This window comes from Peromyscus californicus, unplaced genomic scaffold, assembly GCF_007827085.1.
Source record: "Peromyscus californicus insignis strain IS unplaced genomic scaffold, ASM782708v3 Scaffold_7__1_contigs__length_154581171, whole genome shotgun sequence".
NCBI lineage: Eukaryota > Metazoa > Chordata > Mammalia > Rodentia > Cricetidae > Peromyscus > Peromyscus californicus.
The window spans coordinates 14856714-14884004 of NW_026294595.1; the positions used below are offsets into that span (position 1 = coordinate 14856714).

The following is a 27291-nucleotide window of genomic DNA, read 5'->3' on the forward strand; positions in this document are numbered from 1 at the left end:
CCACTCAGGCTTCCTGAGCCTACTGGGGTCCACAGTGTGAGTTCCTTTGGCATTTGATAGCAGGCCGCCCTGCAGGAGACTTGGCCTTCAGAACTTGTGCTCCCGGAGGACTGGCACTGCCCACGGCTAAGACCAGGACCTGTTGATTGCTTTCCTCTCTCCGGTAGGTTGGTGCCATCCAGGCTGGATAGTTCAGCCAAGGTGGCTCCGTACCTGCCCACTCACCTGCTCACATGCCTGACTCTGGCCAGTGCCTCAGCTGTCCCAGGCATCCTGCTCCCTGAGCCCCATCTGGTCACTTCCCTGATCTCAGCTGAGCTCCCAGACAGGTAGAATGCAGCGCTGACATCCTTGGAGCTTGCATTTGTGCCAGAGTCTCAGTTTCCCCTCTGACTCTTGCCTTAACTCCTACAGCCAGTTTTATTTTGGCATCTCACTGACATGGTCAGCTTTCTGCTTTGTGGTTTTCTGTCCTCTGCAGGCAGATCACCACTGCAGCCCCTGAAGCCTTTCCAAACTGCCAGTGGTCACCAGACAGGCCCTGTGTTTACATATTTTTGCAAAGCTGCCCTTAGAAATGCACAAGAAAGGGTGAGGTGGGCAGACAACATGAGCAGTGGTGTATGTGTGTGTGTGGGGGGGGGATACACACCTCAAGAACCAAGCCAAAGTGCTGCAGCCCCTTTACTGTTACAGGCGGCGGCGGGGTTGTGGACGGGTCCCGTGTCGGTCTGCGGGTGGTAGGAGCCATCCATGCTCTCCTCTCCTGCTCATCATCTCCTGGAGTCAGCTCCAGTTTGCCTCCCAAACCCCAGGGTCATCGCCGCACCACTGAACTGTGTCCCTCGGAGGGAGTGGGATGAGAGATGGGCCCACAAGTGCATGCCAACAGAGTGGGTATTGAAGGTTTGTTGTGTGCACCCAAAAGCTTCAACCCCAGGGCCTGAAACTTTATTGGGAGAGAATGTCCTTAAAGAGGCAATCGGATTGAAAATGAGACCGGCCAGTAGGTTCTCATTCAACATGACCGTGTCCTTTCCAAAGGGGAGATCTGTGGCTAGGGTACATTCCAGTGGTAGAGAGCTTGCCTGGCATGCACGGCCCTGCGTCTGATTTTCAGCACCGTAAAGGGGATAGAGGACATTTGAACACAGACATGGTCGCAGAACATCCCGCGAACATGATGCAGAGGAGCACAGGATGACACACCTATGCTCCAAGGATTGTGGAAGGCAAAGTCCAGGAGCTGGGGAAGGGCCTGAAACACACCTTCCCTCAGGCTTTTAGTGAAGCCAGCCTGCCCTAACGCCAGGCTCCTCTTTGTGTGGCCGCCACAGCAGACCAATACAAACAGGGTAACACAGAGAACGGGAAAGAAAGCATCGTTAGCATGCAGGACTATGAGCTTCTGCTGGTCTATTCTGAGCCAGAGACATCTGTAGGCAACTTCTTTTTGTTGCTGTTGTTTGTTTTGTTTTTGTTTTTGTTTTCCAAGACATGGTTTCTCTATGTAACAGCTCTGGCTGTCCTAGAACTCACTTTGTAGACCAGGCTTGGCCTCAAACTCACAGAGATCCACCTGCCTCTGCCTCCCGAGTGCTGGGAGTAAAGGTGTGCACCACTACCTGAAGGTAACTTCTGACAGAGGTACACACACCAACTTTTGCTCTGTTCAGACGTGTGTTTCCAACCTGTGAGTTGTAAATAGTTTATTTATTTAGTTTTTTTTTTTTTTTTTGAGTTACCTATTTATTTATTTGGTTTTTTGAGATAGTGGTTCTCTGTGTACTCCTGGCTGTTCTGGAACTCTCTTTGTAGACTAGACAGGCCTGGAACCCAGGTAGATCTGCCTGCCTTGGCTTCCTGAGTACTGGGACTAAAGGTGTGTGCCACCATGGCCAGTAGTTGAAATATTTTAAAGGAATGAGAAAAGCTGGTGATGCAGGCCTGCCATCCCATCTACTTAGGAGGCTGAGGCAGGAGGATCATAAATCCAGGGGGACCTAGGGAGGCTTTGTCTCAAACAAACAAGTGAAAAGGTTGTGTGCAGCTGGCTTGGAGGTAGAGCAATTCCCTAATGTGTGGGGCCCTTCAATCTAACTCCACCAGCACCCCACCCTCCAAAAAATTAAATGCCACCCACTTTAACTGAACCCACGATTTGCCCAGACCATAGGACCTTGCCTGGAAGTCTCTACTACATACAGAGCATCTTCTGGAGCTGCTAGACCCAAGACTGCTTCATGTCTCCCTCCTTGTACCTTCGACTCCCTGATAAAATTGAGATTGTCAGCCGGGCGGTGGTGGCACACGCCTTTAATCCCAGCACTTGGGAGGCAGAGGCAGGCAGATCTCTGTGAGTTCGAGGCCAACCTGGTCTACAAAGCGAGTTCCAGGAAAGGCGCAAATCTACACAGAAACCCTGTCTCGAAAAAAAAAAAAAAAAAAGAAAAGAAAAAAAAGAAAGAAAAAATTGAGATTGTCTCTTATAAAAGTCCTGCTCCTGTACAAAGTTTCAACTGTGGTTTTTTGTTTGTTTTGTTTTTGTTTTTGTTTTTGTTTTTTAAGATATGGTCTCATGCAGCCCAGGCTGGCCTTGATCTCCTGATCCTCATACCTCCACTTCTCAAGTGCTGAGGTTACAGGTGTATGTCATCATACCTGGCCTCTACCAGCTGGGAGGGTTGTGTCTCCCTTCTCTTCTGAAGGGAGACACAAACTTGTTAGGGTGAGGGGCTGGGGTACATTGGAGTATTGGTGGGGATTTACTCCGATATTTCCGAGCTCTGCCTGTAGAACGTAGGTGTGGTGACATGCCCACAGTAGACCTAGTACCAAGATCCTCCATCTCCCCAAAGGGCTCTGCCGTGCCATGTCTCCCCAGACATGAAATATGTTGAAACCCTCGTAGCCATGGTGAAGGATTAGGAGGTGGGGCTTATCAGACCTTATTTGAGCATAAGGGCAGAGCCCTCATGAGCAGGAGCTGTCATCTTACAAAGGAGACCCATCAGGATCCCACATAGAGAATTCTGCTCTCAGATTCCTAGTCTCCAGAACTATGAAGAATTAATGTATCGTTTGTGGGCCCCCAGCCCCAGAGGGGAAGGGAGGAAAGGTTGATCTGTGTGTGGTCTAGAAAGCAGAGGCAGCTCAGAAACTGTCGGAGCAGGGCAAAGAGACATAGGCCAGGCCAGGCCAGGTGTGGTGGCTTCTGCCTCTAATCCCAGCATTTGGGCAGCCTTGGTTACACACAAAGATTCTGTCTCAAAAACAACAACAAAAAGCAATGGCCAGCCAGAGATGGTCAAAAGCACTTGCTGTTAAAGCACAAACCTAACAACCCAACTTTGATCCCTGGAGCTGATGGGTGAAGAAGAATCAACTCCATGGCCCATGCAGGCCTAGACACACACACACACACACACACACACACACACACACACACACACACACATGTCCTCCCTCTCTATCTCTCTCTCACACACACAGAAATAATAAGGAAAAATTTAAGTGCATAGGTCACAGTGACACAATTTTGAAAGCAGAGGGGACTCTGTGACAATGTCAACTAACAAGCAGAAAATTAAATGGTCATCAGCCCTGGGCAACAAGCTATTGCCTCATTATCTGCTAGAAGAGAAACATCCCCCAGTGGGAAGCTGAAACCATGCTCCGGAATAGGCCTTCACCAGGACTGCTGGCCTTGGGCATATCATAGCCCACAGTATTCTTCCCAAAAATGTCCAACTGCATCTGACCCAGGAAATGATCAGACCCACCCAGAACTCAGCACTTGCCAAACCTGTCCTGGCTGAGGGGCAGGAAGAAAAAGAGGGAGAGTGTGTCTGAGACAGCTGTAGCATAAGGAAATACAACTCTAACTGGTCCTAGAGGCAAGAGAGTCTTCTCTTTCTTCTTTCTTTCCTGTTTTTGTTTTTAGACAAGATCTTCTGCAGCCCACGCTGGCCTCGAACCCCTGAACCCCCTCCAAGTGCTGGAGTCACAGGTATACCAGCAAACCTAATGTGCTGGTTAGTTTGACGTTAACTTGACAAAAGCCAGGGTCATCTGGAAGGAGGGAATCTCAACTCAGAAAACATGTCCATTAGCTAGGCCTGGAGGCAAGTTTATGGGGCATTTTCTTGATTGATGGTTGATCTAAGAGGGCATGCCCAGCCTGCTGTGGGTGGTGCTATCTCTGGGCAGGAGGTCCTAGATTGTATAAAAAAAGCAGGCTGAGCAAACCGTGGAAAGCAAGCCAGGAAACAGAGTTCCTCCATGGCCTCCCCTTCAGTTCCTGCCTGCAGGTTTCTGTCTCGGCTTCCCAAAATGACAAACTGTAAGATGAAATAAATCTTTTCATCCCTAAGTTCTTTTTGGTCGTGGTGTTTAGCAATAGAAAGCTAACTAGAAGACTCAGCTGCTCTTTCCTGATTAACACTGCATGTAATATGCCGGGCGGTGGTAGCACACACCTTTAATCCCAGCACTTGGGAGGCAGAAGCAAGTGGATCTCTGAGTTTGAGCCCAGCCTGGTCTACAGAGTGAGTTCCAGGATAGACTCCAAAGCTACACAGAGAAACCCTGTCTCGGGGGAAAAAAAACAAAAACAACAACAAAAATACCACCATCAACACTGCATGCCATGAATCCCATTTATTCACCATAGCACTTCACTATTACCAGATTGAAAACTTCAGAATGTGAGTCTTTCAGAGTCCCAACTGCAGCCAGTCCACCTCCAATGACCACGGAGTTGGTGGGCGCTGGATAACTGTTCGGCTGGTTGTTGTAGGCCCTGGCTGGTTGATGGGTAATTTGTGCCAAAGTAAAGGGTAAGGGCAATAGTGATGGCCCTGGAGCCCTGCCGGCGGCACACACGGTTGCCCTGACTGGCCTCCAGTCCGTAGCCTGTGCTGCTCTTACAGCAGAAGCTTCTGGTCGCTGGCCACCCAGATGCTTCTGTTCCTTCTAGCCCTGCTCAGCTCCTCAGCCTACTGGGCTTGAGATGGGGATGGTGGGAGCCTCAAAGGTCCTGTGTCCTGGAGCTTTTTTAATAGCTACATAGGAAATGCCTCAGACTATGGAGTGACAGCACTGTGTCCTTGTTGTCCCCAGAGAGAGGTCCTTGCACTCAGAGGAGGGGTGCAGCTGCTAGTTCTGGGCTGCTACTTATTTTCTGATGGGTTAGCACAAGAATCGTGCTTACAGATTGCGCCAAAAACCATAGGCTGGGTATGGTGGCGCACCCCTTTAATCTCAGCATTCAGGAGGCAGAGGCAGGTGGGTCTCTGTGAGTTCGAGGCCAGCCTGGTCTACAGATCAAGTCCCAGGACAACCAAAGCTACATAGAGAAATCCTGTCTTGAAAAAACAAAAACAGAGTGTTTTAAATCACGAGCTTGTGCAGAGGGCACAGGGTGTACACTGTTCTTTCCTTGCAACTGTTCTGGAAGTTTCAAAAATAAGATGATGGGGTACACCTTCAGATTGTCACAAATTCAGAAGCTTAAAGCAATTCCTCCAAATTCATGCTCTGTTTTAAGGGCACGAATTAGTGCCCTTCATTGGATCCCAGACACCAGGCTCTGGATTCGCTTTTGGAATTCAGGATCCGTGTGTGTGTGTGTGTGTGTGTGTGTGTGTGTGTGTGTGTGTGTGTGTGTGTATGTGTGTGTGTGTGAGCCAGAGAAAACCCTCAGGAGTCACCCCTTAGGTGCCTGCCACATTCACTGTTGTTTTGATGGTATTGCAGATTGAACCTAGAACCTCAAGCATGCTAGGCAGGTGCTCTACCACTGAGCTGTGTCCCCAACCCCCTTTTCCTTTTGTTTATTTTGAGATAGGGTCTCACTATGTGGCTCTGGCTGGCCTGAAGTTGTTATATAGACCAGGCTGGCCTTGAACTCACAGAGAGCCACCTGCTGCTGCCAATGAGTGCTGGGATTAAATGTATGCACCATGATACCCAACTTACTTTTTGAAACAGGGTCTTTGTAAGTTGTTCAGGATAGCCTTGACTCATTTTGTAGACCAGGTGGGCCTGAACTTGCAATTCTGCTTCAGCACCCCAGGAGCTGAGATTATAGGCCTATGCCAAGAGTCAAGTATTTTAGGTTTCTTAAAATTTTATTTTTATTATATTATTATTATTATTATTATTATTATTATTATTATTATTATTATTTTGGTTTTTTGAGACAGGGTTTCTCTGTGTAACAGTCCTGACTGTCCTGAAACTCACTCTGTAGACCAGGCTGGCCTCAAACTCACAGAGATCCGCCTGCCTCTGCCTCCCGAGTGCTGGGATTAAGAGAACATAGGATCCTCTAGAGCTGGAGTGACAGGTGGGTGTGGCCCACCTGACATGAACGCTGGACTGAACTAGGGTCCTGTGGAAGAGCGAGGGGTGCTAACTGTTGAGCCATCACTCCCAACTCCTGGAATAAACTTTTACTTATGTGTATATACACACATCTGTGTGTGTACCACATGTGTGTGGGTATCTGTGGAAGCCAGAAACTGTATCCCCTGAAACTGTAATTACAGAGTTAGGAACAACCCAACGTGGGTGCTGGAAACTGAATCTGATCCTCTGGAAGACTATCAAGTGTTCTTACCCCCACACACAGCCCCATTCCTGTGTCTTAACAAGCTCACCCTCTGTCCCCCCTGCTTTTCCTCTCCACCCACTGGCCCAGCCTCTGGGACCGCAGAGGGCCCTGCAGCTTTCGTAGCCCACAGGACACAGCACCTTGGCACCCTGCCCACTCCCACCCTTCCTTCTTCTCTCCTTTCCCTCACAGGGTGCCAGCCAGCCCTCTATCCTCCTCGGGGGCTTCTCTGTCCCTAATCTCTAAGCACTTGAAAAGTCTCAGGGGGGAACCTGAACAAGACAGAAGTGTGAGTCTGAGACCCTTCAACCTGTTGCCCCGACTCCTGTGTGGCATACACAGAGCCCCATCACTAGTTAATCTGAGTTCCCAAGCCCCATTTCTCCTGGGCCCTGTTCCTCCTGGATCTTGTTTTCCTAAGCTCTGTGCCTTAGGGCCTTTCTGTACATTGACCCACTTTACCACCTAGCAGGGGCAATGTGAGGTATGGACTTCACCTCACCAGACACCCGCTAGCACAGGCCCACCGCCTTTGGGAAATTCTTATGCACCCAGACTCCTGGAGATCTTCTCCCAGAACCCCCTCCACTTTTCAGGAAGTAGAGGCAGCCCGGAACAAATGGGCTCACTGTGGGCAGTAGGCCTTGTTGGGGGGATGCTAAGATGCTGAGGGACAGCATCAGTGCTGGATGAACAACACTGCACAACCCCTTCCAGAAGCCCACCTAGGACCCGCCCACAGAGCAGGGGTCTGGGCTGCATGGGCAGGGAGAGGAAAATGATAGATCTCCCCATCTGAACAGCCCCTCCCTTCACACCTGGTACAGTCAGACTACACCCTGGCCCAATGGGCCTGCCTTCACCCCAACTCCCTGTCACATGCACAGGATCCCACGGGCTTTTTTTTTTTTTTTTTTTTTTTTTTTTTTGCTTATTTATTGAAAACAAACATCTGTGCGCTATATACAAGGTCCCGCTCCCCGGTGGGTGGCGGGAAGGGCCAAGCTGGATGGGAGAGCAAAGGCAGCTTGAGGGGACAGGGAGGGGGCAGTGGCCCCTCACCTGGCCAGCAAGCCCAGCTTCTCCATTCCTGCAATTCCACCAGGGCCGAGGCAACCACATTCATGGCTTCCCATGGGTAGCCTAACTTCTTCACAACAGCAGAGTGAGGGAGGCTCTTAATGCAAAGGAAGTAGGCAAGCTGCCCGGCCCCCTCCTGCAGTCAGGGATGTCCACGAAAAGACATCTGTGCAAGACGCTGGCCTGGGTAGACTCGGGGCCGCTGCAGAGAAGGGTCACAGGATGCTTGGGGCAGCCCATGTCACCCTGGGAAGGTGATGGTGCTGGGTAGGGTAAGGGGCTGGGCCAAGACCCAAGGCTTTAAGGCAAAGCAGGGTGAGGGTATGTGCAGCCCAGGGCCAGGCCAGCCTTTGGCACAATTGGGAGAGGGCGGCCAGAGTGACCGCAGGATGAGGTGAGGATGGTGGTAGTTGGGAGGAGGGCGGGAGCCCTTTGGTCCTGAACCTGCCTTTCCAGGGCCTGGCGTGTGTGACAGGGCTATGGCCACCGCCTGACCTCTGCCCCCCACAGCTGCATCCCTGACTTGGTTCTTGATGGTCAGCAGAGCGTGTCCGTGTTGAAGGAGAGCTGGGCCTGGAGAAGAGCAGACAAACTGGGCTCGGGCAGGCATCTTCAGCACCCCGGTGGGAGCTGAGGGCGTGCACACTGGGCCTTCCCACTGGCTGGCTACTGGAGCTCCCGAGCACTCTCTCCCCACTAAGCATTCTTGGGCGTCTGGCCCTCCTGCCCGGTGTGGTAGTCACAGCCTGGAACTCTCCCTAGTCTCGTTTCCTGTAATCCCTGCCTCTGATCTGGGGTCTTCAAAGCTGCCAGCGTGTTCTGGGCTCTGCCCACCCCATATCCACCCGAGTCCTGAGCACGAGTCCCTCCTTGTCCTATGACTCTAGACAGCAGGTGTATCCACAGCCAGTTCCCTCACTTAGGTCCTTCAGCCCGAGCCTCTGGGCGCGAGTGTGGCCGGAAGAACGCTGACCACTCACCCGCTCTTCCTCAAAGCTGATGAGCCCCTCATCCTCCGTGTCCAGGTCCTCTGGCTCATCAGCCACCAGTGCCCGGAGCTCCGTGGGTGCGGGGCGGGGCCTCAGCAGGTTGAGTAGTCCAAGGGGAGATGGCAAGGTCGAGGGTTCAGTCTCTTGCTGCTCCACATTGTCACTCTGCTTCTTGGCAAAGTTCACAAATACCTGTGGACAGATGGTGGGCTAAGCCATATGGGCGGATCCCGGAAGACACAGCCCACGCCGTGCAGCACACTCACGTTGTCCAGGGTGGTCTGGCTGACTGAGTAGTCCTCGATGCCCAGCACGCCCACCACCTGCTCCATCTTGCTGAACACCTGAGCCAGAGAGATGTGCTCTGACTTGAGCTGGTACTGCACCTTCGTGTGATGCCGTTCCTGGGAGGAGGTCAGGGGAGCGTGGAGGTCAGCGGCTGCCAGGGCAGGGCACGGCACACCCTCACCCTTACTCCGTCCGACCACACCCACCTTGAGCATGGCCTCTGGGAAGTTCCGGTTGAAGAACCGCACCACATCCTTCACATTCTGGCTGCTTTTGGTCCTGACAGTGATCATGTAGCCATCCCCAAACCTGGTGGGATACAGGGGTGGCCGGGAGCCCTGTGGGCCTGACGGGCTCACCCTGTCTTCTGCAGCCCTGTTTGACTCACCTGTTCTTGAGGTGCTGGATGCTGCCCAGGCAGCGCAGTCGTCCGTTCACCATGATGGCCAGCCGCGTGCACAGAGCCTCACACTCCTCCATGCTGTGGGCAGACAGCACAGGCTGGCACCAGGGGGACTGCCAGAGGCCCGTGGAGGGGTCGGGGAGAGGCACACCTGTGTGACGTCAGCACCACCGAGCGTCCTGTCTTGATGAGGTCCAGAATGAGGTTCCACAGGAAGCGCCTGGCCTTAGGGTCCATGCCAGTGGTGGGCTCATCCTAGGGCAGGGGTGGGTTCATCCAGAGACATAGCCCACCCAAACTGGTTCTACCCATCTATTCCCTGGCTCATCGGGAAGCAGAGGGAAGTAGGGCACCTTCCCCTCAAACTCACAGAGAGACCAGAAGGGGTAGCTGTCTCCCATGCCCCAGGACTTACCAGAAAGATGAAGGCAGGGTACCCAATGAGTGCAATGGCTGTGGAGAGCTTCCTTTTGTTGCCGCCGCTGTAGGTCCCAGCGGGCTTGTCCGCATACTTTGTCAGTTCCAGCTTCTCCAGGGCCCACTTCACCACCTAGCGGGGCCAATATGAGGTACAACAGGGCTTCCCCTTACTGGACACCAACCGGCACAAGCCATGTACACACCGGTGCGCCCACCGGCTGCTTCCCTCCCGACCTCACCTGTGCTTCATCCTTCCAGGGGATGCCGCGCAGCCGGGTGTACAGTTGTAGGTGTTCCCGAGCCGTGAGCTCATCAAACAGAGCATCGAACTGCGGGCAGTAGCCAAGGCTCTGCTGTACCTGAAGCAGGTCCTTGAGCACACTGGGGACAGAGGGCAATCAATACCCCACACCTGCCCTCCTCTACCCTGGGGACACAGTCCTCCCACTCCTCCATCTGCACACACGCCCTTGCCCCCGAGGCGCAGGGTCGCCCGCTCAACCCCTCACCCCTGCAGCTGCGTGCCCGGAAGTGGTGACACACTGACACACTCACTCCGCGCCTCCCTCCAGGTGTGTCCGAGGGCCCCGGAACCCCACCTGTGCCCGTTGACAAAGGCCTCGCCTCCTGTTGTGCTCTCATCACCAGTCAGCATCTTGAAGGTGCTGGTCTTTCCCGCTCCGTTGACGCCAAGGAGCCCAAAGCACTCTCCAGGGCGCACGCCCAGGCAAAGGCGGTCCACGGCCAGGATGCGGCCAATCTTCCGAGACTTGTACACCTGGCCGAAGAGCCTTCCCACTCAGCGAGGGACGGGGCTCCTGCCTGGCCTGGCCCCACCCCTGCTGGAAACCTCTCCCCACCCCATCCCCTACCTACTTTCCCACAGCCCAGAGCCTACCTTGGTCAGGTTCTCGATCTTGACCATGTCATTGTCAGCATCCCCACGGAGCACTCTCTGCCGCTCACTGGCGACGTCCACGTCATCCTCCACAGGTTTAGTAGACACAGGCAGGCGTCTAGGGCAGTAAAGTTGGCAGGGCCCGGCCAAGCCACCCACCCCCACCAAGGGTCCCTGCCATCGCCCAACACTCTCCACTCACTGTGGCTGCCGCAGGAAGTTATACTGGCACATGATGGTGAGGAAGAATCCCACGAAGCCCTCCACTGTCATGGCCACCAGCCCACGTGTGACAATGTCCCACTCAAATGGGGACTTCATCTTGTCAAACTGGCCTGTGGGAGAGCTGATTCAGGGCCTGAGAACCTCAAGGAGTCCCAGTCACCCCAGCACTGGAACTCACTGAGTCCAGGACTAGGCAGGCCACCCTGCGGCCCCCTGCAGGCCTCCACGGTTCACCCGGCGCCAGACTCACCAATCTTGGCGTAGTATTCGTTGATGTACTCATTGTAGGCCATCTCCATGAGCCCGTGGCCCAGGTTGTAGTTGGGGAAGATGAGGAAGCAGCTTTTCAGGTAACTGTTGACAACCTTCAGATCCTGGGGGCCAGGCGCAGCTCAGCACGGCCGCCCCAGGCCGTGCCCCGCCGCCCAGCCCCCCGACACTCACCTTGTCATGCTCAAAAAGCTGCAGAAGGAAGGTAGCCACGGTGGCCGTGATGCCGATGAAAAGGTTGATGACGATGAGGAACACGTAGGCTGAGCTGGGGACCTCAAACCAGAAGGAGGCTGGGTACATGATGGGTGTGATGGACCACCTGTGGGCAAATAGCCGTGGTCACAGGGTACCCCCGGCCACACCCCGACCGACTCCAGGGCCTTCCCCAGCTTACCCATAGAGCAGGAACAAGGAGAGCACCGCTGGGAAGTTGGTGGGCGACGTGTAGGCCGGCAGATCAAACACAAACAGGATGATGACACAGCAGGTCGCTGGGACCAGGTAATTGAGCTGCAAAGGCAGAGGGAGCCGGTGAGAACTGGGCACGAGGACAGGAGACGGGGATGGGAAGGGACCATGCGGGGGCACACCATGTCCCACACGTAGTTGGCTAGCCAGTAGATGACAGGGTTGCACCCGCTGACGAACTGCAGGTGCTTGGCCTTGGTGGATTTCTCTGCCACAAGGAAGACCACGAAACTGGCCGGCACGAAGGACATGGCCACAATGATAAAGATGGCGATGACCACGTCTGTGCCCTGCAGTCTAGAAGAGGACAAGTACTCAATTCCAGGGGGTGCTCAGGACCACAGTGGGTCCTGCCCCTCCCCCAGCACAGTCGGCCGCACTTACAGGTAATCCAGGGAGAGGCTAGCACTGGTCTTGTTCATGGGGTGGTTGGTGACAGTGATGCCTGCAACACAGGGAGGGCAGCATTAGGCCCATGCACCATTCCGGCTCGGCTGCACCCCCTCCCCGCCCCTCAACCCTGACTGTCCTCACCATAGGCTGCCGGGTTACCCTTGCTCTTGGGCAGGTTTGCACGCAGGATGGCATTGTTGAGGCTGTTGAGGTAGGTGGGCATGCTATGGTAGCCCTTGTTATTGTAGAGCACCTGGAGAAGGACGAGGGACTCAGAGAGGCTCACAAGACTGCGAGAGTCTCTGAGCACAGGGCCAGGTGCCACGGACCCCGGGGCAGCGCTTTACCTGGGCCACCCTTCGTACTGCGATCTTCCGCACCATAGGCGGGGCCCGGGCACCGAAGGAGGCTGGGATGGACTTCTGAACATTACCAAAGGTGATGGCTCCATATCTGTACAGGACATTGGGAGGGACAATGAGGCCAGGCAGCCATCACCAGCCACCCCTTGTTCACGGCCACTACAGGCCAACTCACCGGTGTAGCCGGAAACGGTCAGATGTGAAGAGCAGGTACTCAGAGACATTGTGGCCGGTGATGTCGGTCAGGATGTCACCTGTGACCACCCTCATCTGGGGCGGATGCCCACCCACACTGCTGGGGCAAGAGAAGCCTGTGCCCTGTGCAGAGCAGGTACAGCGGACAGGTTCGCGCACTAGGCGTGGCAGAGACGGTGCCGACGTCCATGTCTCTGTGGGCACAGCGCAGCGCAGTGAGATGGGTTACTCGTGGCCGTGCCCCCAGTACCTTCCACGAGGCAGTACCTGGTCCAGTCGTAGGTGGCAGGGAGGCGTTCCAGGCTTGCAGCGAGTCCTCATCCGGGGACACCGGTGAGTCAGAAGGGGCAGGTGAGGGTGGGGGCGGCACGAAGTTGGACAGCGGCAGTCCCTGTGTGAAGGACTCCAGGCACATGCTGTCGAAGAACCGTGCGGCCAGCAGGCGGGACTCTCCGCTGCTAAGGTTCAGCACGGGCCCCAGGGAGCCGTTGGCGGGAGACTTGAGCACACACGTGGCACCCACGCCAGAGGGCAGCCGGAACGTGCTCACCAACTGCTGGGGGCTGGCATCAGGTGACAGCCGCAATCTGAGGGCACGGCAGTGAGTTAGGGGACTTAAGTCTCAACGCTTGTGTCGTGTGTGTGTGTGTGTGTGTGTGTGTGTGTGTGTGTGTGTGTGTCCCCGCGCTACAGCCCCAGCCCACGGCCTCACCGGTACTCCCGGCGTTCCTCATTAGCATAGGGGATGAAGTTGCCGCGGGGCTGGGTATAGTTGTGGTACTGAGACGGTGACAGGACCAGGGGAGGCAGGTCACCTGGTGGGTAAGCATGAGACCTGAGCAGGCTCCGACTACCTGATGCAGCCCCCAGAATTTTATTTCCTTTTCCCAGTAGAGACAGGGCCCAGCTTTGGGGGTATGACTCCCTGGGAGGCAGAACCCTCTCGTGAGCCCCTGAATAAGGTTCAGAGGATGGGGAGAGGGATGGAGAAGGGTTCTTCAGGAGGCTGGGAAGGAAGTGAAGCCAGGAACCCAAGGGCCAGATGGTAGCCTTGCCCCAACCACTTGAGGCCAGGTAGCCATACCTATCTCAGGAACAGACAACGCCACGGTCATGGCCACACAGACAAAGAAGGCAGGCAGCAGGATCTGAGAGCAAAGAGCTTTGGAGTTTCGACGAGCACAGTGGAAACGCTTCACCAGGAGCCCGTGGAACTGCCGCATCTTCAGCCACCAGCCCTCCAGCTTGCGGCTGCCCTGGCCGACCCGAGCCAGGGCCTCCATTTCTGCCTCTGTGCAGAGGGGCAGGGGTGAGCAGCCAGGACCACGCCACCCTCCGGGACCCTCCCCGGCCTCCCCAGCAGCTCCCTTCCACCTTGTAAGCTGACATTGTCTGGGTCCGGCAAGTTGTCAAAGAGGGGACGGTAGTCACCGTAGACATCGGCGTAGCCAGTGCCCTCGTCACCGCGGGTAGAGCCCACAGAGGATGCAGACAGCAGTGATGCCTGTGACTGGGCCAGTTCTGAGCACCGAGCCAGGTTGCCAGCTTGACCCTCCACAGACGTCAGGCCGTCTGCCCCAGGCAGCACATCCTTCCGGGACTCCTTTACATCTGCAAAGAACAGAGGCAGGCAGGGAGGGAGGGCTTGGAGCCACGGTACCCCAGGACAACCTAGCACCTCAGTCCCTGTTGCTCACCCACGACCCCAGGCCCTGGATCCCAGCTTTCGGTTAATATCTCTACTCAGGACCTGCGGCTACCATATCATCCACCAGGAGCCTATACTGATCCTGGGGAATCCCACTTCCAGAGACAGAGCAATGTCCCCAGGGGCCCTCTGTGGGTTGATCAGGCTGATCACCAGCTTGGGTACTATTACCAGCTTCGCTGTTCTCCAGTGACTGGTCCTCCTCAGACACCTTGAGGAACACCTCCTCCAGGGTTGTGTCCATCAGCCCAAAACTGCTCAGATGCAATGCATCCAGGCTATGCTCCAATTGCTGTAAAGAAGCTGGGTGAGGCCAGTGCCACGGAATGCAGGCAGGGGTGTTGCTCATCTTTTCTAGGGGCACATCATGTCCCCAGCCACCATGCTCAGCCCTCACACCTGGAAGAGGCGCTCGAAGGCCCCCTTCTTGACGGCCTCACTGGGCAGGATGTAGGAGAGCTCAGTGCTGGTGTTGGAGACCAGCAGGGATGAGGCCACGTGCTTGCGGATGAACTGGGACACCTGGGGCTCCGAGCAGCTGCTCAGCTGAGCACGACCTGGGGGGCTGGAGACCAGCCCTGGCTCTGGGGAGGAAGAGGCGTAGAAGGTGATTCACTGGGGGTGGGGGCTGAGGAAGGAGGAGCCTCGGGAACCTAGCCGGCAAGTCAAGACGGGGCTTAGAGGTGTCCAAGTGCACTGGGTATCTGGTCCTGATGCAGTGAGGATAAGGATGCACCTCTCCTAGATAGGGAGTCGTGGGGCAGGGAGGACCAGGGGGCCGGTTCAAGTAGTCTCGGTACAGACCTTGGGAGGTGCCAGGCTCTGCAGGCCGCTTGACCAACGTGAGGCGGTACCCATCACCATAGGCACCCTTGAGAAAGAGGGGGGAGCCGCAGCACTTGAGCTTCCCGTGGGAGATGATGGCAATCCGATCCCCCAGCAGGTCGGCCTCATCCATGTGGTGGGTGGAGAGGAGGATAGTGCGGCCTGGGGTAGGTCCAGATCCACGGTAAGGGGGACGTCCAGGGGCAGGTAAAGAGACCCACACAGACTACGGCCAGCCTGGCATCCTCTCACCTGGCTTGTACTTCAGAATGAGGTCCCAGATGGCGCGGCGTGCATAGGGGTCCACGCCAGCCGTGGGCTCATCCAAGATAATGGCTCTAGAGCCACCCACAAAGGCAATGGCCACTGAGAGCTTGCGCTTCATGCCCCCAGACAGTGTCTGCACCAGCGAGTGCCGCTTATTGGAAAGCTCCAGGTCCTCAATCATCCTGCGGATCCAACAGGAGCACGATGGATGGGAGGGTGATGAATGGGGAGGTGATGGACAGATGGGAGGGTGATGGACAGATGGGAGGGTGATGGACAGGAGGGTGATGGATTTATGGGAGGGGATGGAGAGGAGGGTGATGGATTTATGGAAGGGTGACGGATGGACGGGAGGGTGACGGATTTATGGGAGGGGATGGAGAGGAGGGTGATGGATTTATGGAAGGGTGACGGATGGATGGGAGGGTGACGGATTTATGGGAGGGGATGGACAGGAGGGTAACAGATTTACGGGAGGGGATGGACAGGAGAATGAGGAACAGGAGCAGAATGACCAGCAGAGAGGAGGGCAATGGATGGGAGGGTGACAGACCAGAGGATGGTAGGCAGGAACATGAAGAGCTGTTATCCCACCTCATCCCCACCCCCTTCCCTGACTTGTGCATCCGAGCGTCCACAGCACCTGCCTCTGCTCACGCCCCCTCCCCCATCCCGTTCACACCATGCCGCCCGCCCCCTCACGGCACCCACTTGTCCGTCTCTTTGCGGATCTCCTCTTGTGCCATGCTCTTGAGCCGTGAGTAGAACCAGAGGTGCTCCTCCACAGTGAGCCGGTCAAAGAGCACATTGTGCTGTGGGCACATGCCCAGGTTCTTGCGGATCTCGTCCATCTCTGTGCGGATGTCGTGCCCATAGATAGTGGCAGAGCCCGACGTGGGTGGGAACAGTCCGGTCAGGATAGACCTGGAGTGGGGGCAAGTGGGGTCACAACCCACCACACCCTGAGGGAACCCTATCTTCCAGTTAGCTAAGCTCTCCTGTCCCTAGACACTCACATGGTAGTGGTCTTGCCAGCCCCATTATGGCCTAGGAAAGAGACCACCTGGTTCTCATAGAGATTGAGGCTCAGTTTGTTCAAGGCCAGCTTCTTGTCATTCTTATAGACCTTGGTGAGCTTGTCCACACAGACGACCAAGGGCAGGTGGGTGGGTTCCTCCTCCATACCGCGTGTCTCCTCTGTACCAAGGCTGGGTCAGCAGGACGGGGGGCAGCACTAAGGCCACCCCAGGCCCCCCAAAACCAGCGCCCACCCCATTCAACATCTGACCCTGGCCTCACCGAAGTGGCGGCTCTCCATGGCACAGGCCTGGTCTTCCTCCATAACGCTGAGGCGTGGTGTGTGTGCCCATGGCCAGCTCCACTCCCAGGCCTCTGTCCGCCCACTGCCCAGCCAATAGGACTTCTGCAGTGGGAAGTACCAGGGCCGGGGCAGCCCATACATGCCTGGGGGTCCGGGAGGGGAGAGGCTGACGAGGGCCTGGAGGTGACAATCCACCACAAGGGCCAAACGCCACCAAGAGAAAGGTGGAATCCCAGCGACCTTGTCCCACCCCTGGTCCCTCCATTGATGGGCTTGTACCTGGGTGTACTGCCTCAATGTACCAAGTGAGCACGCCATAGACCACTGTGTCCACCATAAGCATGGTGACAGCAAGGAGCAGGTTGAAGTCGTCTCCCTCCACGGGGGACTGGCTGAATGTGTGCCACTGGATACCCACGCCTGCCACCTCATACAGTGCGAAGTACTTGGAGCCCAGGCCAAAGGCTGTTGTGGACATCAGGGACTGAAGAAAGAGGGGTATCAGTGGGTGGGCAGGGTTTGGACACCCCGCCCTGGCCCTGCCTGGCCACGACCCTCACCGCAATGCACTTCTCGAAGGCAGTGATCTTATCATGGGCCACCTCCTCACGGATTGCCACATACATGTAGGGAACGTAGCTCAAGAAGTAGATGATGCCACCACAGGCTGAGGCCAACTTAGCCTTCGAGTACAGCACAGACACCAGGAAGCTGGAGTAGGAGAGGCCACAGGGCTGTCAGCCCCGTGACGCTTGGCTCTTGGCCACCTGGGCCGCCCCTACTGGGCCCAGAGGAGCTCCAAGAGAAGAGCCTGCCTGTCCTAGGGGGTTTCCCGGCTCCCTGCAGTACTCACCAGAACATGATGGTGGCCACAGCATAGACAGCAAGGAAGAGCCAGATAATGAGCACGTGGCTGTGCATGAGCACCTGGCCGTACTTGAGGATGGCGGTCAAAGCTGTCACTGAGATGGACAGCTGCACAAAGCCTGTGATGAACCAGGCCACCCAGTGCACAGCGTTGTTCAGGCCCATCGTCTTCATTACCTGTGGTGTGGGGCAGCAGACGACGTCCCTTGGGGGCAGGGACCAGAGAAGAGAGGACCGTACTGCCCGCCCCACGGCCTGCCGGAAGGGGGGTGCCGGCAGACCCCCAGACCCACCTCCTTGAGCCGATGCTCTTTCTCCGCCACGATATGCTGAATAGTCATGGCCACAGAGTAGACCCAAGAGATCACCATGCACAGTGGCATCATGTGCTCGATGACAAACAGGAAGCTGAAGGGAAACACGTGTTAGCAGGGTCTTGGACCCGAGACCCCCCAAACCTCTGCAGGCTGGCACTCACTCATCACGGGTGTAGCAGGGGTACGGGAACATCTGCACATAGTTGCCAGGCTCCACCACGTCGTGCCCCACAAATGTGTTGATGATGGCACGCTCCATCATGTCTGGGGGTAGAAGTTGTATCAGGGCAAGGCCGGGCCCCCTCACATCCCACCTGGGCTCAGCCCCTCACCCTGGATCCAGACGAAGCCATAGAGGAAGTAGAAGCGGCCACCCGTGTTGGGCCCTGGGCGCCAATAAGCACGTCGAATCTCATTGGTTTTCTCAGTGAAGCTCGAGTTCTGGCGAATCTTGTAATGTACGTGTGGAGGGAGGGAGCCATCCTTCCGTGTCTGGAAGATCACACCTGCGGACAGGAAGCTGGTAGAGTGTGTGGCCAGAGGGCATGGAGGCGGGACATACTGTGAAGGGAGCACTCCAGCAGTGATAACAGGACAGATGAGGTGTCTTAGAAAGAGGTGGAGCAGGGCTGAGGAGTAACAGGGGGATGTGGCAGAGGCAGCATGTGGAGTGTGGGACCAAAGTGAGGCAGGCGAGGGAGAGATGTGGGAAGACGTGGAACTGGTGGAGAGGTCCGGGCTAAGGGGCAGGAAGGTAACGGGGGGCATGGTAGGGGTAGGGCAGGCCTGAGCTGGTGAGGAAGCAGGTCTGTAGGAGACACAGGACCTTTGTAGGAGGGGGAGGAACTCACTGGCAAACACTGTGACGTTATCCTGGTAGGCCTGGTTGAGTGTGTAATTGACAATGCTCTCCTCATCAGGAAAACCCTTGAAGATGTCTACACTCACCTGGAAAAGGGGCCATCATTGGAGCTGGCCCTCAAACTGCATGAGGGAAGAGGGGTCCCCGTGCTCACCCACCCCACCTTGGACATGAACTGGATCCAGCCACAGGCTGCATTGTCAATTGTGTCGAGCTGCTGCAGGAGGGCTGTGCCATTGGGCAGTGAGAAGCTGTCCTGGCGCAGGGCAGGCGGCAGCTCCTCCAGGGACAGGTTCATCGCTTCAGGGTGCAGGCGCAGGTCAGCCACGTACTGGAGTGGAGAGCGGCGTTCAGGGCACGGCTCGTACCTTTCGGCTCTGAGCAGAAGAGCCCACCACAGGTGCCCACCCACCTTGTACCCACAGCACCTGCTGCAGCCAGTGGAGATGCTGCTGCAGCCTGCCTTGCTCCAGGAAGCTTCGGATCTCCGAAGAGATGTTAAGCCAGACCTGGGCGTAGTGCGTCACATTGCCCACAAAGGCAAAGGTCTCATTGGCCTGCAGAGAATGAAAGCTTGAGGCACGGGGCTCTGGGAAGGATCCAAGCCAGCCTGAGAGTCCTCTACCCTCTCACACGCCCAAGGAACCAGCCCAACTAGTACCCCTACTCAGGCCCAACTTCTACCTGGAGGTTTCTGCCTCGTCTCTCTACAGAAGCCACATGAAATTCATTTTGCCATGACCCTCAGCAACAAGGCCTCCTTGAATCCCACCTCAGCAGCCTTGCATGCTTTTCTGGCTCCTTCCTTCCACCTGCCCCTTGAGCGCTTAAGTCTGATCCTCATTTCTCCCCCCAAAAAAACAACCTTCCAAGGTCAAGGCCTTGCCATGCCCATTTCCACTCCTGGCTTACACTCTTCCAACAAACTCTCTTCCCAGACTTCAATGTTCCTTGCACCCTGCTCATTTGATGCTACTGGTGTGTGGGGGCATCTCTGAACATACCACCCTGTCCCAATCAACATGGTGAGGGGTGGGGGCACTGTAGCCAGACCAGCTAGCCTTTCCAATGCATCCCTGCAGAAACTACCAGGAGTTCTCAACAGAAAAGCTGCCGAGGGCCACTCACCTCCAGCCCTGAAACTCCCTGTGCCAGGCACACCACTACCCGGGTTTCATGAAGTCAACTAGAGCTCTTACTGGTCCTACATAGAGCCCTGGGCCAACAGAGCCCTCACTCAGGCTCTTGCTAGGCTTGTATTCCTGCCGGGGAGACATGACCCAAATGTGCCAGACCCACACACCTTGAGGATAACACGGTCAGCTTCAGAACCTGCTGGTGCATACAGGATTTTGGGGTTGCTGGTCATGAGGTGCACAAGGAGGCCCAGGTTCCGTTGTTCTTTGCTTGTGAAGCCCAGGGAGCTCATGTTGCCCCTCCGAAGCGCCTCAGGCTCAATGGTGCTGGCAGAGACAAAGCACCAGGAACAGGGCAGAGATGTCAGGACTAGTGGGATGGGACACTTGGGATGGCTCAACAGAAGCCGAGGGACAGGCTAAGGTGGGATGTCAGGTTAGGCATGGGGTGGGCTTAAATGTAGAGGCAGATAGCAAATGGGACTTCCAGAATGGGGTCTATGCACAGGGCCAGGCAATGGGATCAACTCCCTACTTCCCCATGACTCTCCCGTTCCCTCCATCCCTTGGTTGCTGACCTACCGGTTGTTGCCACACAAGATGGGCTGCAAGCCAGCCCAGAGCTGCACAAAGGCTGAGCACTGGCCTTGCAGAGTGTCAGGAGAGGCTGGAGTCGCAGGTGACTGGGTTCCCTCCTCCACGGTGGTGTTGGAACCCGTGCTCGCCCCTGGTCCAGTGCTGTTGGCCACTCCACTCAGGCTGCTAGCTTGAGATGCAGGGGCCCGGCCAGCACAGGCGCCTTGGGGCAGCAGCAGGGCAAGAGCTGAGAGGACATCCACATCCTGCAGAACTTTCTGGGCATCCAGCAGGTCCCCTAAGAGTGCCTGCAGGCTCCGTGGGGACGGTGCCTGCTGCTGGGGGTCTGAGCCGTTGGGGACATCCAAGCCCAGCTGAGGGGAAGACCAGGCATATGGAAAATGCAGGCTGGGAGGCAGGGTGAACTTGGTTGGAGGTGACTCAGGGAGGTGGCTAAGTTCAGGAATGGAACAAGAAGGGTGTCAGCAGAGGGCAGTGCTTGGGAAAATGAGGGAGGTTCCGCAGTTTAGGAAGCCCTGGCCAGGGCTAGAGCTATAGCTTGGGGTGAGAGATAGGAAGGAACCGAGGCCTGGAACTGGGTAAGGGGTATTGCTCAATTCCAACCATACCATGCAAGGCCAGGGCGCAGGAGCCTCCCACATTCAGGCTCCACGTAGCCCTAGCGCCTCTTCCAGGCTGGTCAGCATTGCTGGCCAACTGACGGGCAGGACCTCACCTGCTGGGCAATCTTGGCCATGTCCAGCTGGTTCCGGAGCTCAGTGGCCAGATCACTGAAGCGTTGGGCACGAGCTGCAGCCTGCCCACTGCAGACGGCATCCCGGTAGCCCTGCAGGTCTACCTGATGACCCTCAGGCATGGTAAGAATCCGGCCCAGCTCCCCAGAGCCTGGCGCACACGTGAGCTGCTCCAGGAGGGCAGGAGCCAGCAGCAGCTCCTGGGGGCAAGGAACAGGGTGACGGGTAAAGCCTGCACTCCCACCAAGAAACGGCCAACGGCCTACTTAAGGTAGCACAAGATTTTGCCCTGACCGTCCACTGTGTTGGCTCTGTGCCAGAGTTCCACAGTGCTGTGGGAGCATTCAAATCACCATCCTGCCTCCCTCTACTTCCCCACGCCCACCGCAGATCCCCATAATTTATGCGTAACTAAGGGAGAGCCTTTTCTTCCACCCATTTCCCTGGGATAGACCTCTTACCTCCATTCGTAACAGAGGATTGCTACCCAGGCGGCTCCATGGCTCCTGCTTCCCGAGGAAACCCAACTTCCCATCCAGGGCAGGCAAAGGACCCAAAAGCAAGTGATAGACCTGCATTGTGAGGGGTTCTGGCTCAGTAGGAGCTCCAGAGTCCTGAGAGGAGCCCAGATACACTTGCGGCCCCTCCCTCATGGCTGTAACCAGGGGCGATGGGGAGAGCAGAGGGGCGTGGCCACTACCAAGATATGCCCCCCCCCTCACCTCAGAAGGGTCCACACGGGCAGCCAGGAGGGCCTGGGCTGTGCTGTTGGGCAGTGACAGGTTCTGCATCAGGAAACGCCAAAGCTCCCTCTGGTCCCTGGCCACCGAGTCCAGAGAGAAGGAAGAAACTGGACAGGCAGGAGGATGGGACTGAGGGGCCGGCTCTAACTGGGGCTCAGGTGTCCCAGATAGGCTCTGAGCAGAGCTACCAGCACCGCACTGGGCCTGCCTCAAGCACACAGGTAAGGGACAATGTGATGCGGACACAAGGACCCCGGGCCAGAGGCAGGCTGTGACCCAGAGTGATGAAACAAGCAGGCTTCCAGTGACAGCGGTGCTTAGGCCCTCCCCCAAGCCGTCCCCACACAGGGCACACCTGCAGGTCTGGCTGAGTGGCTTTCCCAGGTGCCAGGGCCTGAGCTGAGCGCCTCCAGATGTTGACGCAGGGCCTCAAGCTCTGAGCCCAGGCTGGGTCGCGCCGGGTCAAACAAGTTGCCCTCCTCCACGACTCGGTTGAGGCGTTCTAGAAGCTGGGTGACCCTGTAACACCACAAGACATCAGCCGTTTGCCACGGTGTAGGGGTAGGGGTGGCTGGCTGCCCAGGCACGGGGTGGGGGCACTTACGTGGAGTTGGCATACTGCAGGAAGCCAAACTCATCCCGCTGGCCATCGGGGCAAAGCGACTGCATGACGGGCAGGATGCCGGCAGACGTCAGGGGGGCCGCGGTGTAGAAAGCTGGTGGAAGCAGGATGGGGGAGATGGGGACCAAGAGAGATGTTTGAAGACGGTCGGTCGGGAAGAAGCAGCTTCAGGCAGACTAGGCTGGGGGCACAGAGCACCTGACCCCCAGTTGAGCTAAGGCAAATGACTCTGGAGGTCAGAGGTCAGAGGGCCACCTGCCATCCCTTCCCCTGTAACTCCCAGCACATCACTCCTTAGCTTGTGCAGTACCCAAATGCCCCAACAATCCCCCCCCCCCGCCTTCCCACAGAGACCAGGGTAGCACATGAGGCACCCCTTGGCAGTGACCTCTGACCTCTCAGGCCAACTGGTTAGCAGAGTGAGTGCAAGAGCCCAAAGGAGTCTGAAGGAAAGTTGCAGGCCATCCCAGCCTCATCTCAGGCTAGCCCAGGCTCAACCCAGGAACCCCACCCTTAGAAAGCATGGCCAGGCGACCCCACGGATACACTGTCAAGCAGATACTCCAATGGCTTGACCAGGGTACCAGTTATGGCCCAGGTGGCCTGGCCTTTCACTACCCACCACCACCCACATCACAACCCACCACTACCCACATGACAGCCCACCACCCTGAGTGATAAGCCAGCCTTTCCTGCTCACGGGCAGGGGCTTCTGCAGGACCCAGCTGCTGGGAGGCTGTTAATGCAAGCAGTAGGGGTGCTTAAGCCGCACCAGGGGGACCTGCCAGGACATCCATGGCTGCCACCTGAGCCAGCAAGGAGGAGGTGGCTGCTCACTTACAGACTGCATGCAGGCCGGGCCGAGGAGGACAAGAGACCATGCAGGGTGGGGGGGCAGGTCAAAACAGAACAGAGGAAACCAGTGAATGCCTGAACCCTCCAGAAACAGGCACCGTCGTCATTCACGGCCACAGTGGCCAGCCCTGGCCTCCACGGCCTAACCAACACATGTGGCCAGGACCACATGGGGAGCAGGCACTTGGGTCATGGCCTCAGGGAGCCTTGGGAATGGGGACACACTGGGGCTGACGTGTGCACATAGGACTCTTATCCCTCCCTGCCCACCCGCGTGCCCAGGCTACGCCTGCACCTCACCTTCCTTCACGGAGATGGTGGGCTTCTTCTGTCGCAGCCCCAGCAGGATGAAGAAGAGGACAAGGGGGATGAAGATCTCAAAAGCCAGGACCCACTGGAAAGGGTGGACCACATGAGGCAGTCTGCCCACCCACTGCCTGTCCAGGGCTGGACACGATGAACATGTGCTGGCCTAGGCTCTCCTGGCCTCCTCGAAGGACCAGCCCAGCCATGCGCACCCAGCGGCCATGAAGGTCAACACAGGTTTCTCAGGTCCAGCCAAGGTTCTAGTCCCTTCCAGTACACCAAGATGCTGAACACTGTGTGGTACCACCACATCGATTCCCTTGTCCTCCAGCTTAGACTGTGCCTGTCAAACCATGGACCTCCTACCCTCTGAAGAGGTCCAAGGCCACCAGGAACAAATCGGCCAGTTTGTGGTCAGCTCTCACCCATTCCTTCACCCAGCTCCTCTTCTCCCCGGCGACCTGTTGAGCCACCGGGGTGGGAGCTTGGAGGACTCTTGGCCAGATGTGGTCTCTGACTGCGCTGAGGCCCTGCCTGCACGTCTCCTCTCCTCCTCTCCTGCAGCACCCTTATAACTTTGTGTTGGAATCAGAGAGGTGAGGCCTAGTGTGAGTAAGGCCCAGACTGTGACCAGGGCCCTGAGCCTCTAGCAAACACGGTCCCTGAGGCAAAAGCCTCTTTTCCTGCTCTAACCTCTCAGGGCCAGGAGCCTACCTTGGCTGCAAGGTAGGCCAGAAGCGCCAAAACCCTGGGGCCCAGGCTCACCTCCCAGTGCCTCCTGGAAAACAAAGGGCTTCCTCAATTCCTACCCCCACCTCAGCTCAGGGAGGATGTCAGGAAGCTCCCGCTTTTGAGACCATAGGAACGAGAGGCCCCCACCACCACCACCAGAGGCAGCCCTCCTCCATGGCTCTGTAATATCAGGTCTCCTTCACCCTCCTCACCATCTGAGGCAGACTCTGAAGCTCCCCCCCCCCCCGCCCCGCTGCCACCCAGGAGTGGTGTGGGGCCATGCCCAGCCTGTCCCTGGCTGTGCCTACTGTGCTCTGACAATAGCTCTCTGTGATCCACAACACCCCGCTGTGTGTCCACACCCCACACCCGCCTCAGCCTGTGCCAGCCTCCACCTCCTCTCCAGCCAGGATCGAGTCCAGGGCCAGCTGAGGAAATGATATGGGCACCCAGGGCCGCAGGACGAATGTGTTTCACACATACAGAGTGGTTGGTGACAGGGGCCACAGTTCAAGAGACAGCCCTACCCACGCCAGGCCCTACCCTGGGCACCTCCGCCCTGCCCTGGGCACCTCCGCCAGAGTAACTGCAGCACAGGCCAGGCCGGCTCTTCCATCACTATAGCAACGGCTGCGCATGAGCTGCTGGGAGGGAGAGTCCTGGCTGGCAGGTGGCAGGCACCACAGGGGCATCTGGTTACAGGCAGGCGGCACAAGTCCAGCAATACCTAGGTGTTCTACCTGGGTGACAGCAAGTGACCTAAGGACTCTGTCCCTCAAGACAAGTCCAGCGCTCACACACCGCCCCCGTCTCCATGCCAACCCTGGGCCTGAGCCGCCCTCCATGAAGCCTAGTGCTTGCTGTGGTGCGGGAGTGAGGAGAGCAGGTGACACCCTAGTGTGACGTTGGGGCCTTCCACCACAACTTCTCAACGCTGGTGGGCCTCCTACGGCCCTGGGGTAGACCCGTGTCCTTTGCACAACTCAACAGCGGGGCAACTGAGGGACAGTGCTTGGGAGACGAGACCAAGAAGGGCGGAGGTCCTGGAGTCCCCCTCCAGACCATAAGCTTTGCCCAGGTGCAGCCCTGACCGCTGCAAAGACCGTCATCCTGGAGGAAGAAAAGCCACCACTGGTACCTCACTGCAGCCACAGGCTAAGGATCTCCACTGCGGTCTAACTGGTCTCTGGGAATGGGAACCCGGGAAGGTCCTACCGACCAACCCAGCCTAGCAGGCACCGGTTGGCCCTACGAAAGAGGCAGTGAGCATCTCCACCTGACTGTCCAATCACTGGACTCTTCTTCAAGCCTGGTGTGAGGCTCCCATCAGATGCAGGAACTATGTTTTAGCCTCTGCTCCTGGGACTAGCACTAAGGCATGCCTACATCTTCACTCCATGTCCCTTCCTCTGGTGACTCAAAGGCTAGAGTAACTGGCCTGCTCCTTCAGACCCCACACCAGCCAGCCCTAGACAACCAGGACAGGGAACGTACTCAGTCCTGGCATCAGCCAGGGCCAGGTGCCCACAGGAATCCTGCCAGGCCATGGTGATGACTGCTACCCATTCTGCCTATAGCCCAGAGTTATGCACCTGAAGTACTCAAAGAGGAATATAGGAGGAGTATTGTTACCCAAGGGGTCCCTGAGTATGAGCTGGTTAAAGTCTTTAGGCCCCTACACTCTCTGGTCTCCACCCTGCAAAATCCCAAGAGCCTCTCGATACTCTTGCTGGCCCAGGACTCTCGGGGTGCCCTTGCCCTTCCAGGGACTGGAATAAAAACCAACAAGGCCAATGGCTTCCTGCTCCTCACCCAAGACTCCTACCTCAACACTCTTCCGTTCTGGCTGCCCTAGACAGGTACTGAGAAGCCGAGCTCTGCTCAGCAGGCCCCAGCCCCCAGAGAGGCCCGAGGCAGGAGAAATCAGAGGAGCTGCCTCCGGGGAAACTGGCCCTAAAGGACAAACGGGTGGGTTGAGCTAGCACAACAAGGGCATTCCCAGGGATGAGAAAGCAGGAGTGAGGGTTTGTGGACATGCCAGGATGGGTTAGGAAAGGAGAAGGGAGGAGGAGAAGATGATGGAGGAAGGAGGAGAAGGGGGAGGAGGAGGAGGAGGAGGAGGAGGAGGAGGAGGAGGAAGAGGAAGAGGGCGGCGGCGAGGGCTGCTTGGTACCATCCTCAGCCTAAGGTGCCTGCCCAAGGGCAGAGACGCCGTAAACAGAAGGAAGAGACAGGTCTCTATGGGGGCCCCAGAGGCGGCGGGCCCAGGGCTCGGCGCCCCGAAGCTGAAAGCTGTGCCCCAGCCAGCGCTCTGTCCCTGGAACCTGGGCCTCGCCGGAGCTGAAGTCCCGGGACCACCTGCCCCCACCCCAGCCTGCCAGAGTGCGCTGCGAAGGGCGCCGGCCCGTGACTCAGCCGAGCGAGCGTTGCGAGTGTCAGCGGACGAGGGCACAAGCCGATCCCGCTGCCGGGGGCCGGGAAGCCCGCGGAAGCAGCGGGCCGGGGACAGGGTCCCCGGTGGCGCCCTCCCCGGGGTCTGCGCGCGCCTGGCACTGCACGTGCACGCCGGGAGCGCACCGGCACATCGGGCGCGCGGCCTGCGGGGGGGGCCCCCCGGAGGACGGGCGCGGGTCGCTCACCGGGCTCCGGCGCTTCAGCGTCACATTCTTCCAGAGCAGCAGCTGCAGCTGGTGCAGGAAGCCCATGGCCGGGCCGCGCTCCGCCGCCTCAGCGCCGCGGCCCGCTCCTCTGCACGCCCCGCCGGGCCCCGCTGCCCGCCGCGCCGCTCG

The 27291-nt window shown here is 57.2% G+C and overlaps 1 protein-coding gene across 2 annotated transcripts; it reads right to left on the reverse strand.

Moving 5' to 3' along the window:
* Window positions 1–4640: 4640 nt before the first annotated feature.
* Window positions 4641–27291, reverse strand: Abca2 (ATP binding cassette subfamily A member 2). 2 transcript variants are annotated; one of them, XM_052722862.1, is made up of 48 exons: window positions 27142–27291; window positions 23765–23858; window positions 22592–22703; window positions 22343–22506; window positions 21967–22094; window positions 21706–21816; window positions 21226–21444; window positions 20496–20863; window positions 20081–20240; window positions 19206–19334; window positions 18941–19108; window positions 18767–18863; window positions 18248–18421; window positions 18077–18179; window positions 17892–18006; window positions 17585–17775; window positions 17292–17442; window positions 17011–17215; window positions 16710–16874; window positions 16427–16607; window positions 16122–16334; window positions 15396–15592; window positions 15123–15305; window positions 14718–14902; window positions 14490–14610; window positions 13985–14221; window positions 13695–13901; window positions 13323–13425; window positions 12878–13197; window positions 12591–12804; window positions 12401–12506; window positions 12195–12306; window positions 12045–12105; window positions 11783–11957; window positions 11587–11702; window positions 11364–11511; window positions 11170–11293; window positions 10897–11029; window positions 10695–10812; window positions 10396–10574; window positions 10036–10177; window positions 9792–9926; window positions 9528–9631; window positions 9362–9454; window positions 9180–9282; window positions 8952–9089; window positions 8677–8877; window positions 4641–8269 (listed from the first exon to the last, which is right to left on the reverse strand). In XM_052722862.1, exons 1-48 carry the CDS (start codon window positions 27205–27207, stop codon window positions 8234–8236), a joined length of 7305 nt encoding a protein of 2434 aa, XP_052578822.1. In that variant the 5' UTR covers window positions 27208–27291; the 3' UTR covers window positions 4641–8233. The 2 variants fall into 2 exon arrangements, with proteins under 2 accessions (XP_052578822.1, XP_052578823.1); XM_052722863.1 differs by lacking the exon at window positions 27142–27291 and adding an exon at window positions 24536–24665.

What these genes read in the sequence shown, in the direction of transcription:
- Abca2 (XM_052722862.1), bottom strand. Translation starts at nt 27,207, where the DNA reads ATGGGCTTCCTGCACCAGCTGCAGCTGCTGCTCTGGAAGAATGTGACG. An exon ending in AAGAGCATCGGCTCAAGGAG is followed by an intron (nt 17,776 to 17,891) that starts GTGGGTCTGGGG and finishes CCCACACCACAG; the next exon opens with GTAATGAAGACGATGGGCCT. An exon ending in GAGGAACGCCGGGAGTACCG is followed by an intron (nt 13,198 to 13,322) that starts GTGAGGCCGTGG and finishes CCGTGCCCTCAG; the next exon opens with ATTGCGGCTGTCACCTGATG.